Raw genomic sequence first — 12,526 nt, forward strand, 5'->3', positions numbered from 1 at the left:
TGGTTGATTGTTAACAGCCTACAGTACATGAGAAACCAAATGATCCATTTGTTGACGCTTACCTTAAAAATTGTCTTACATGTTCCTTTACTCAAACAAAAAAATCTAGAATAGAATATTCTAACACTTTCTTTCAGGTTTTTTTACGTTCCTTAAGCCTATCTCAGCTTTCTGATCTTTTTGTATTCCCTTTTTTCACTGGTTTCAATTCCTTGTCCATTTTTTATTTTCAGCCTATCGCGCTGTTGATGTCTTGAATAAAATGAAAAAACTATAAAAACTAAAGCAAGTTTGTTAAAACTTTACAAAACAGTTTAAGAAAATTCAATTCAGGGCAATACCTAATTACCTTGAAGACTTTTAGGCAGTGCAAGAGTGGGTGCTTTGAGAGACCCTTCCTTTAAATTTGCCAGTGTCAGGGTGACTAGAGACTTTGTGAAAAACCTGATGGCACCTAAGACTCTGGGTCATTCACAACTAGTTATGGCTACCATCTTTTGGAAACCTTTTTCTATATTTTATCTCAAAACAATCTTGAAATTGTGTTTTCTTAGAAAAATTGGTGCTTGATGAAATGGTTTCAGGATAATTAGACACAGTGCCAAATTATTGTAGCTTGAGTGTAGGATAATGTAAGAATGCAACTCATTTACTAGGTACTGAAAACTGAACATCTTTTTATCACCACTTTTTGATAAGCTAAAATGCAGCCTTCATTATAAATTCATGAATTTTTCAGTGCTTGTAGGGCTGTTTGTGCCGTAATCATAATCGTATGGCGCCTTACAGTGCCTCACGTTGCGTGTTCACAACTCGAGTTGTGAACACGCAACGCGAGGCACTGTAAGGCGCCATAAGTGTTACATATTTTGGAGTTCCTTTTCCTTATACCAGTGATTCTCAACCAGGGAAAATTCCCCCAGGGGGAATTTTGGGATTTTAGGGGGGGGGAATTTGGCAGTTTGCCAAAGGGGATTTCCGTGGCACCAATTTTTCTTATATAAAGGGCAGCGAGGAGTGAATGAATTTCAGCAGTTTCAACAAAGCCAAGATCTAAAACTGTGGAAAAGGTAAGGATTGCTACACTACATGTATATATTACAACCTGCATATTACATACCTGCAATATTAATTATTCAGTTACCGATTTGGTTTGCATAAACGTATAACATTTTGACAATTCGCTCTGTAGCCTAACATATGTATGATGTTTTGCTCATGTAAATATTGAACGTATTCAAATACTTTGATTGCATATCCCATATTGTAGGTGTTAGAAATGTCAAAGACAAAAAGACGAACATATGATGATTCTTACATGCACCTTAACTATGGATTCGCTTGTATGATTAAAAGCGGCATCGAAGTATCACAATGTGTTTTGTGCATGAAAGTCCTCGCTAAAGACTCCATGAAACCACATCAACTTAAGCTACATTTAAGAAATAAACATGCAGAACACATAAATAAATCAAAGACGTTTTTTGAAGCTAAAAAGAGAGAACTCAAGTGGGCAAAACTTTATTCCACTGGCAGCTTTCATATCCAGGCACAGGCCATTACCGAGGCATCCTATGCTCTGTTTTACCGTATCGCCAGAGATAAAAAGCCACACACCATTGGTGAAACATTAGTTAAACCTTGTCTGCTAGAGTGTACTAAGATTATTCTCGGAGACACAGTCACTCAAAAGATAGCTGATTTATCCCTCTCAGACAGCACAGTGAAATTGAGGATCGATGATATGTCTGCGGACATAAAGAGGCAAGTAATTGAAAAGATCAAGTTATCTCCCATGTTCGCCATTCAACTTGATGAGTCCACTGATGTTGCTAGCATTCCACAGCTGATGGTGTTTGCACGCTATGTACACAGAGAGACAATTGAGGAAGAATTTCTGTTCCGCAGTCCTCTAACAGAGACCACCACAGCTGCTGATGTTATGAACCTGGTTTCCGACTTCTTCAGCAAAGAACATCTGGACTGGGGCAAACTAATTAGAGTTTGCACTGATGTTGCTCCAGCCATGCTTGGCTGTCGTGCTGGATTTGCACAGTTGGTAAAAGAAAATAATCCTTTAGTGGTGAGTACCCATTGCTTCATTCACAGACAAGCGCTAGCAGCAAAAACTCTTCCCAAAGGGTTGCAGGAACACCTTTCTTCAGTGATAAAAGTAGTAAACTTTCTCAAAGGCTCTGCCTTGCAAACACGTCTCTTCCACAAGTTATGTGAAGATATGGATGCTGTGCACTCATCACTATTGTTCCACACCGAAGTTCGATGGTTATCAAAGGGTAACATGATTCTGCGTTTCTTCAATCTACGAGCAGAGGTCAATGAGTTCTTGAAAACTCATAACAAACCCAAACTACTGGCTTCAATGCAGGTGGAAGGCTTCCATCAGTGTTTTGCTTACCTGGTTGACATATTTGGTTCAGTCAATGAAGTGAACACAAAGATACAAGGTAGAGACAGAAATGTGTCGAATGTAACTGATAGTATCAATGCATTCAAGGACAAGCTCAAACTCTGGGTGGAAAGACTGGCTACTTTGAATGTAAGAGTTTCATTTCCAGTTCTGCATTCATTAGTTGACAAGAAAGCTCATTCCGCTTCTTTGCTAACCGACATAAAGCATCACTTGAACAGCTTGATAGCAGAGTTTGAGAGATATTTTCCAAAGTTAGATTCTAGGACAGAGCAATTGATGAGCCTGACCCGAGACCCTTTTAGGCGCAATGTCCACGAGATTCCGGAACAGCTTCAGGAGGAGTTTTTGAAGCTGACAAACAACTCTGCATTAAAAGATGACTTCAAGGAGCTATCAATAGAGCACTTTTGGGTTCCGGCCCAAAGATTGTATCCCAACATAAGCCTGGCCGCTATCAAGATGCTCATACCATTTGCTTCCACACATCTTTGCGAGCCAGCATTTTCAGCAATGCTAACCGTAAAGAGCAAATCTAGAAACCGTCTGGAAGTAGAAGCTGACTTACGGTGTGCCCTATCTACAACAACTCCTAACATCAAAATTCTGGTCAGCTCCAAACAAACACAAAAATCTCACTAGTCTGCTGACTGTCTTACAATGATAGATATATTGAGTTTCAATATACATTCATTTTTAATATTCCATGTAAATATGACTGTAATAAATGCATATATACATGTATATATATGTATATAAGTTATGTATGTAAATAAAGTTCACTATCTAGTTGCAGTGCATTATTTGAAGGATTTGGGAGGGGGAATTTCTATCTTTAGGTTTGGAAAAGGAGAATGGGGCAAAAACCACTGCCTTATACGATATTGGTTTCACTTCTGATACAGCATGTATCTTAGTTAACATTCTGGTCTAAGGAATGAGCAACAAAAGTAACAACATAACCGTTTCCATTAAATTGTTCAATGAATTACCCTTACTGTTAGTTATCATATAACCAATGATATACAGCCCCCAGCTGTATATCATTGATATAACCAAACCACTACACTGTTTAATTTTTCAAGTTTATGAATTTCGTAGCAACTCGGTGATGAAAACATTCAACTAAATAAAAGTTATCTACTCAGTAAATACGATAACTCGGTCATTAAGTTTGAATCTAAATTTTGAATACATTGTACACAGTATTTTCATGAAACTACTCGATACTTGTGTCGTAGTAACTAACAGCGGCGTAGTTGCTACGATGCTCAATGTTTTACTAAGAGTTATAGTGACATCTTCGGAGAATAGGTCTAGGCGATTTGGGTTTAGTTTGTGCCAGTAAAAAAAATTCATTTTGTCACTGGCATAAACTTTTTTTTATTAGTGCCCTTGCAATAGTAATGTTTTGATGAAAGATTCGCTTGTTAGTTAAAAAATCATTTTATTCGATGTCGACATAGCCAAGCCTTAAACTTACTTTTCTACGTAACTTGATACAGCGAATCGTAAACACCGCCCAGAAATTAGCTAACACGGTATGTCAGAACATGGCTAACGATGTAAACAAAAGCTATTCGACGCAGTCCTTCTATTAGAGAAGTTTAGCTTGAGCGGACGACTAGTTAGCTCGATTATATGCTGATGTTTATAAATGGGCATACACAGTTTTTAATGCATTATTTGAATTTTTAATTTTACCCTATAGTACCAACGCAAAGTAAAAACTAAGTGTAGTCTCATACGTTTTGGGAAAGATGCGTAAGCTAATGAAAAGTAGACACAGTCGAGGGTCTGACGTGGCTCTTACACGAATTTCTAAAAAGGGAGATCGCGACAAGAATTATATCGGACAAATGAGTATGTTAATATTATCTACAATTGACTATACTCTCACTATATAGGCCTAATATGCTTTGGACTAGTTTTATTTAAACATGTCATTCAAGCCATTTGAAGTACCTGTTTTTATTGCAGTATTTATAGCCTTAGCCATGCTACCGCTGGTAAGTATGATGTGTACTACCTTATGGAGCAAAGTTATAGAAAGCACACTTTTCACCAGAGAACAACGTGAGCCATACAGGTTAGTCTTTTTACACACATCGATGCAAAGATGGATCTTATTATGCACGACCACATAATTTAGAGGTAGCCTACCTTTTGGCTTAACTACATTCCTCATTGCCAGTATTCAGAATGAAAACACGAATTAGATATTGGGGACGTGATTTCTGTTATCAAAAACCTAATGCTTTTTAGCATATACTCTAACTACATTTATTTTAGTATTTGAAATTAAAGTTTAGAGCTGTAAAGCTGAATTTTGGGCCTTTTCTTTATATGTATCCATTAGCTATGATTTTTAGTCAGCTCATGTCTCATTGGCTGTTCAATTATTTGGCTTGATTTGTCACGGTGAAGCCTTTAGTTGTCATATTATCCTATTAGTACTGTATAGTCCCTATACAGTGTCTATCAGTACTGTATAGTCTCTTTACAGTGCCTATCAGTACTGTATAGGGAATCTGCTATTTGCCGCTTCCTATAGACCTATCTTATGTGTTATAGTTGAAATTTCAAAAGCTTCCTCTCTATCTTTGCGCCAAGTAATACCACTTATATCTGTTTCGTGTAGCTTTGATTGGGGGGAAGCAATAGAGATGAGAAGTCATGTTTCTGCGAAGTACAATCAACTACCCTATCTTCCAAACGGAGTGCCCAGGCTGTCAGCCATTAGCGTATCTGAATACAGAGATTTGTGGGATTCTAAATGGTGAGAACTTTGTTTACTGTTTGTCCTGAGAACGCAAACATTGATTTTTGCTTAAGTTTGATGTTAGGAAGTAACACACTTGTTTTATATCAACAAATTTATCTAAAATCCATTTCATGAGATTCATAATGGAATTTACCAGATCAATGAAACAGCGGGAGGTTTAGCCTCACAGAGGTACAAATTTAAACCTCTTCACAACATAAAAACTTTTTGACATTTGAGTAAAAAGTGATTGTCGTCTATTTCTTGTATGCAAAGTATCACTTAAGCTATCATGGGTACTCTGGGGTCACATGGATTCTATGATTCACAAAATATGTGCAATCAAGTTTCAACTTTTTCTCTTATACACCATTATTAGCAAATTTTCAATCATTATTTGGAGTTTAGCGCTCTTGTCTTTTAAACAGGCCTGTTGTAATCACAGATGTGGTACCAACATGGGGTGCCTTTCATTGGAGCAAAGACTTCCTCTTCAAATTCTATTCCAAGTCTAATATAACAGTCACTCAGACTAAGGTACAGTTTTTCTCTGATAATAGTTATATTAGATGCTGTCAGCATACATACGCAGCGATATCTTCAAAATCCTATCTCCTTCAATAAATATCTGACCAACATCACTGGCAGCAGCTGGTCAGATGGTGTCAGCAGCTGGTCAGGTGGTGTCAGCAGCTGGTCAGGTGGTGTCAGCAGCTGGTCAGATAGTGTCAGCAGCTGATCAGGTGGCGTCAGCAGCTGGTCAGATAGTGTCAGCAGCTGGTCAGATGGTGTCAGCAGCTGGTCAGATGGTGTCAACAGCTGGTCAGATGGTGTCAACAGCTGGTCAGAAGGTGACAACAGCTGGTCAGATAGTGTCAGCAGCTGATCAGATGGTGTCAGCAGCTGGTCAGATGATGTCAGCAGCTGGTCAGATGGTGTCAGCAGATGGTCAGATGGTGTCAACAGCTGGTCAGATAGTGTCCAGCAGCTGGTTAGATGGTGTCAGCAGCTAGTCAGATGGTGTCAGCAGCTGGCCAAATGATGTCAACAGCTGGTCTGATGGTGTCAGCAGCTGGTCTGATGGTGTCAGCAGCTGGTCAGATGGTTTCAACAGTAAGAATGAGGAGGAATTGATTGTTAGTTTAATTCAATGAGAACAAAAGCTTGCAATGAAATGAATCATTCTGAGTTTGCATCTAGTTGTTTGTTGACATACATATACATACATACATACATACATACATACATACATACATACATACATACATACATACATACATACATATATCAACCAGCTTTTAAGAGTACAGGAATAGCTTTATTTTGGAAAGGGCTGATTTTTGTAAAGTAACATTTTTCCATGCGGTTGGTAATTGATGATGATTTTGCGTGAAAATCTTGTGCGATTAAGATAATCAGGTGATACCTTTTGATATTCATGCGTATATGCTATATTAGCTTTTCAAATACGCTACAGGGTTTGCTGAAGGAAGCTGAGGGACAGGTCATGTCACTGGGGGACTTTTACAAGCTTACATTTGACAAAGCAACCGCCACTTCATGGGCGTATGCGACGGATGAGCATTTTATAAGCCACCACGCTCAACTGAAACTGGATATCGGTACTAATGTAAGCAGCGCAGAGCTATTGCCCTTAACTGGTACTTAACTGGCTGTTAGCAAGAAACCAACTTGAATGTTATTTTGTTTCTTTGTATTGTGGATCACTCTTGCTTGCTAAGTGCTTGTGAATTGAACCAATCATCTTGCATTTCTTTAAATTTGAATGTTGGAAAGGTTAAGTAAAGTTAAGTATGCTTATGGATGCACAGCTTCTATTTCTACGAGTGCTCTGAGAGTCTACTAGTGACCCTCTCCCCATGATACTTGTCCGGTGCTGGTGTTAATCACATATTCTATTTGTCTAGTTTTCAAATTTATTGATGTTATTTCAACATATCTACTAAAGTGTATATACTGTACTTGTGAATATTACTTGAACATATCTACTAAAGTGTATATACATGTGAATATTACTTGAACATATCTACTAAAGTGTATATACATGTGAATATTACTTGAACATATCTACTAAAGTGTATATACATGTGAATATTACTTGAACATATCTACTAAAGTGTATATACATGTGAATATTACTTGAACATATCTACTAAAGTGCATATACATGTGAATATTACTTGAACATATCTACTAAAGTGTATATACATGTGAATATTACTTGAACATATCTACTAAAGTGCATATACATGTGAATATTACTTGAACATATCTACTAAAGTGCATATACATGTGAATATTACTTGAACATATCTACTAAAGTGTATATATATGTGAATATTACTTGAACATATCTACTAAAGTGTATATACATGTGAATATTACTTGAACAAATCTACTAAAGTGTATATACATGTGAATATTACTTGAACATATCTACTAAAGTGTATATACATGTGAATATTACTTGAACATATCTACTAAAGTGTATATACATGTGAATATTACTTGAACATATCTACTAAAGTGTATATACATGTGAATATTACTTGAACATATCTACTAAAGTGTATATATATGTGAATATTACTTGAACATATCTACTAAAGTGTATATATTTGTGAATATTACTTCAACATATCTACTAAAGTGTATATACATGTGAATATTACTTGAACATATCTACTAAAGTGCATATACATGTGAATATTACTTCAACATATCTACTAAAGTGTATATATTTGTGAATATTACTTGAACATATCTACTAAAGTGTATATACATGTGAATATTACTTCAACATATCTACTAAAGTGTATATATTTGTGAATATTACTTGAACATATCTACTAAAGTGCATATATTTGTGAATATTACTTGAACATATCTACTAAAGTGTATATACATGTGAATATTACTTGAACATATCTACTAAAGTGTATATACATGTGAATATTACTTGAACATATCTACTAAAGTGTATATACATGTGAATATTACTTGAACATATCTACTAAAGTGTATATACATGTGAATATTACTTGAACATATCTACTAAAGTTCATATACATGTGAATATTACTTGAACATATCTACTAAAGTGTATATGTATGTGAATATTACTTGAACATATCTACTAAAGTGCATATACATGTGAATATTACTTGAACATATCTACTAAAGTGCATATATATGTGAATATTACTTGAACATATCTACTAAAGTGCATATACATGTGAATATTACTTGAGCATATCTACTAAAGTGCATATACATGTGAATATTACTTGAACATATCTACTAAAGTGTATATACATGTGAATATTACTTCAACATATCTACTAAAGTGCATATACATGTGAATATTACTTGAACATATCTACTAAAGTGCATATACATGTGAATATTACTTCAACATATCTCCTAAAGTGCATATACATGTGAATATTACTTCAACATATCTACTAAAGTGCATATACATGTGAATATTACTTGAACATATCTACTAAAGTGCATATATATGTGAATATTACTTCAACATATCTACTAAAGTGTATATACATGTGAATATTACTTGAACAAATCTACTAAAGTGCATATACATGTGAATATTACTTGAACATATCTACTAAAGTGCATATACATGTGAATATTACTTGAACATATCTACTAAAGTGCATATACATGTGAATATTACTTGAACATATCTACTAAAGTGTATATATATGTGAATATTACTTCAACATATCTACTAAAGTGTATATACATGTGAATATTACTTGAACATATCTACTAAAGTGCATATACATGTGAATATTACTTGAACATATCTACTAAAGTGCATATACATGTGAATATTACTTCAACATATCTACTAAAGTGTATATACATGTGAATATTACTTGAACATATCTACTAAAGTGCATATACATGTGAATATTACTTGAACATATCTACTAAAATGCATATACATGTGAATATTACTTCAACATATCTACTAAAGTGTATATACATGTGAATATTACTTGAACATATCTACTAAAGTGCATATACATGTGAATATTACTTGAACATATCTACTAAAGTGCATATACATGTGAATATTACTTGAACATATCTACTAAAGTGCATATACATGTGAATATTACTTGAACATATCTACTAAAGTGCATATACATGTGAATATTACTTGAACATATCTACTAAAGTGCATATACATGTGAATATTACTTGAACATATCTACTAAAGTGCATATACATGTGAATATTACTTCAACATATCTACTAAAGTGTATATATTTGTGAATATTACTTGAACATATCTACTAAAGTGTATATACATGTGAATATTACTTGAACATATCTACTAAAGTGTATATTCATGTGAATATTACTTGAACATATCTACTAAAGTGCATATATATGTGAATATTACTTCAACATATCTACTAAAGTGTATATACATGTGAATATTACTTGAACATATCTACTAAAGTGTATATATATGTGAATATTACTTCAACATATCTACTAAAGTGCATATACATGTGAATATTACTTGAACATATCTACTAAAGTGTATATACATGTGAATATTACTTGAACATATCTACTAAAGTGTATATACATGTGAATATTACTTGAACATATCTACTAAAGTGCATATACATGTGAATATTACTTGAACATATCTACTAAAGTGTATATATTTGTGAATATTACTTGAACATATCTACTAAAGTGCATATACATGTGAATATTACTTGAACATATCTACTAAAGTGTATATACATGTGAATATTACTTGAACATATCTACTAAAGTGCATATACATGTGAATATTACTTGAACATATCTACTAAAGTGTATATATTTGTGAATATTACTTGAACATATCTACTAAAGTGTATATACATGTGAATATTACTTGAACATATCTACTAAAGTGCATATATTTGTGAATATTACTTGAACATATCTACTAAAGTGTATATACATGTGAATATTACTTGAACATATCTACTAAAGTGCATATACATGTGAATATTACTTGAACATATCTACTAAAGTGTATATATTTGTGAATATTACTTGAACATATCTACTAAAGTGTATATACATGTGAATATTACTTGAACATATCTACTAAAGTGCATATATTTGTGAATATTACTTGAACATATCTACTAAAGTGTATATACATGTGAATATTACTTGAACATATCTACTAAAGTGCATATACATGTGAATATTACTTGAACATATCTACTAAAGTGTATATATTTGTGAATATTACTTGAACATATCTACTAAAGTGTATATACATGTGAATATTACTTGAACATATCTACTAAAGTGCATATATTTGTGAATATTACTTCAACATATCTACTAAAGTGTATATACATGTGAATATTACTTGAACATATCTACTAAAGTGCATATACATGTGAATATTACTTGAACATATCTACTAAAGTGTATATATTTCTGAATATTACTTCAACATATCTACTAAAGTGTATATACATGTGAATATTACTTGAACATATCTACTAAAGTGCATATACATGTGAATATTACTTGAACATATCTACTAAAGTGTATATATTTGTGAATATTACTTCAACATATCTACTAAAGTGTATATACATGTGAATATTACTTGAACATATCTACTAAAGTGCATATATTTGTGAATATTACTTCAACATATCTACTAAAGTGTATATACATGTGAATATTACTTGAACATATCTACTAAAGTGCATATACATGTGAATATTACTTGAACATATCTACTAAAGTGTATATATTTGTGAATATTACTTCAACATATCTACTAAAGTGTATATACATGTGAATATTACTTGAACATATCTACTAAAGTGTATATATATGTGAATATTACTTGAACATATCTACTAAAGTGCATATACATGTGAATATTACTTGAACATATCTACGAAAGTGTATATATTTGTGAATATTACTTCAACATATCTACTAAAGTGTATATACATGTGAATATTACTTGAACATATCTACTAAAGTGCATATACATGTGAATATTACTTCAACATATCTACTAAAGTGTATATATTTGTGAATATTACTTGAACATATCTACTAAAGTGTATATACATGTGAATATTACTTCAACATATCTACTAAAGTGTATATATTTGTGAATATTACTTGAACATATCTACTAAAGTGCATATATTTGTGAATATTACTTGAACATATCTACTAAAGTGTATATACATGTGAATATTACTTGAACATATCTACTAAAGTGTATATACATGTGAATATTACTTGAACATATCTACTAAAGTGTATATACATGTGAATATTACTTGAACATATCTACTAAAGTGTATATACATGTGAATATTACTTGAACATATCTACTAAAGTGCATATACATGTGAATATTACTTGAACATATCTACTAAAGTGTATATGTATGTGAATATTACTTGAACATATCTACTAAAGTGCATATACATGTGAATATTACTTGAGCATATCTACTAAAGTGCATATACATGTGAATATTACTTGAACATATCTACTAAAGTGTATATACATGTGAATATTACTTCAACATATCTACTAAAGTGCATATACATGTGAATATTACTTGAACATATCTACTAAAGTGCATATACATGTGAATATTACTTCAACATATCTACTAAAGTGCATATACATGTGAATATTACTTGAACATATCTACTAAAGTGCATATACATGTGAATATTACTTGAACATATCTACTAAAGTGCATATATATGTGAATATTACTTCAACATATCTACTAAAGTGTATATACATGTGAATATTACTTGAACAAATCTACTAAAGTGCATATACATGTGAATATTACTTGAACATATCTACTAAAGTGCATATACATGTGAATATTACTTGAACATATCTACTAGAGTGCATATACATGTGAATATTACTTGAACATATCTACTAAAGTGTATATATATGTGAATATTACTTCAACATATCTACTAAAGTGTATATACATGTGAATATTACTTGAACATATCTACTAAAGTGCATATACATGTGAATATTACTTGAACATATCTACTAAAGTGCATATACATGTGAATATTACTTCAACATATCTACTAAAGTGTATATACATGTGAATATTACTTGAACATATCTACTAAAGTGCATATACATGTGAATATTACTTGAACATATCTACTAAAGTGCATATACATGTGAATATTACTTCAACATATCTACTAAAGTATATATACATGTGAATATTACTTGAACAT

At 32.6% G+C, this 12,526-nt stretch overlaps 2 protein-coding genes across 3 annotated transcripts in view; both read left to right on the forward strand.

Moving 5' to 3' along the window:
* Window positions 1-1,279: 1,279 nt before the first annotated feature.
* On the forward strand, window positions 1,280-3,070 carry LOC137407876 (zinc finger BED domain-containing protein 5-like). Its single transcript, XM_068094255.1, has one exon. The coding sequence runs from the start codon at window positions 1,280-1,282 to the stop codon at window positions 3,068-3,070; it is 1,791 nt and encodes a 596-aa protein (XP_067950356.1).
* Window positions 3,071-3,895: 825 nt separating this feature from the next.
* LOC137408619 (bifunctional arginine demethylase and lysyl-hydroxylase psr-1-like) overlaps window positions 3,896-12,526 on the forward strand; it is a 31,200-nt gene continuing 22,569 nt past the window's right edge. For both annotated transcript variants that reach the window (XM_068095207.1, XM_068095209.1), the window contains exons 1-5: window positions 3,896-4,291; window positions 4,409-4,517; window positions 5,070-5,207; window positions 5,621-5,729; window positions 6,670-6,822. In XM_068095207.1, coding sequence (XP_067951308.1) covers window positions 4,189-4,291; window positions 4,409-4,517; window positions 5,070-5,207; window positions 5,621-5,729; window positions 6,670-6,822 — 612 coding nt within the window. In that variant the 5' untranslated portion in view covers window positions 3,896-4,188. The remainder of the gene's footprint in view (window positions 4,292-4,408; window positions 4,518-5,069; window positions 5,208-5,620; window positions 5,730-6,669; window positions 6,823-12,526) is intronic.

The sequence above is a fragment of the Watersipora subatra genome, chromosome 11, assembly GCF_963576615.1.
Source record: "Watersipora subatra chromosome 11, tzWatSuba1.1, whole genome shotgun sequence".
Taxonomy (NCBI): domain Eukaryota; kingdom Metazoa; phylum Bryozoa; class Gymnolaemata; order Cheilostomatida; family Watersiporidae; genus Watersipora; species Watersipora subatra.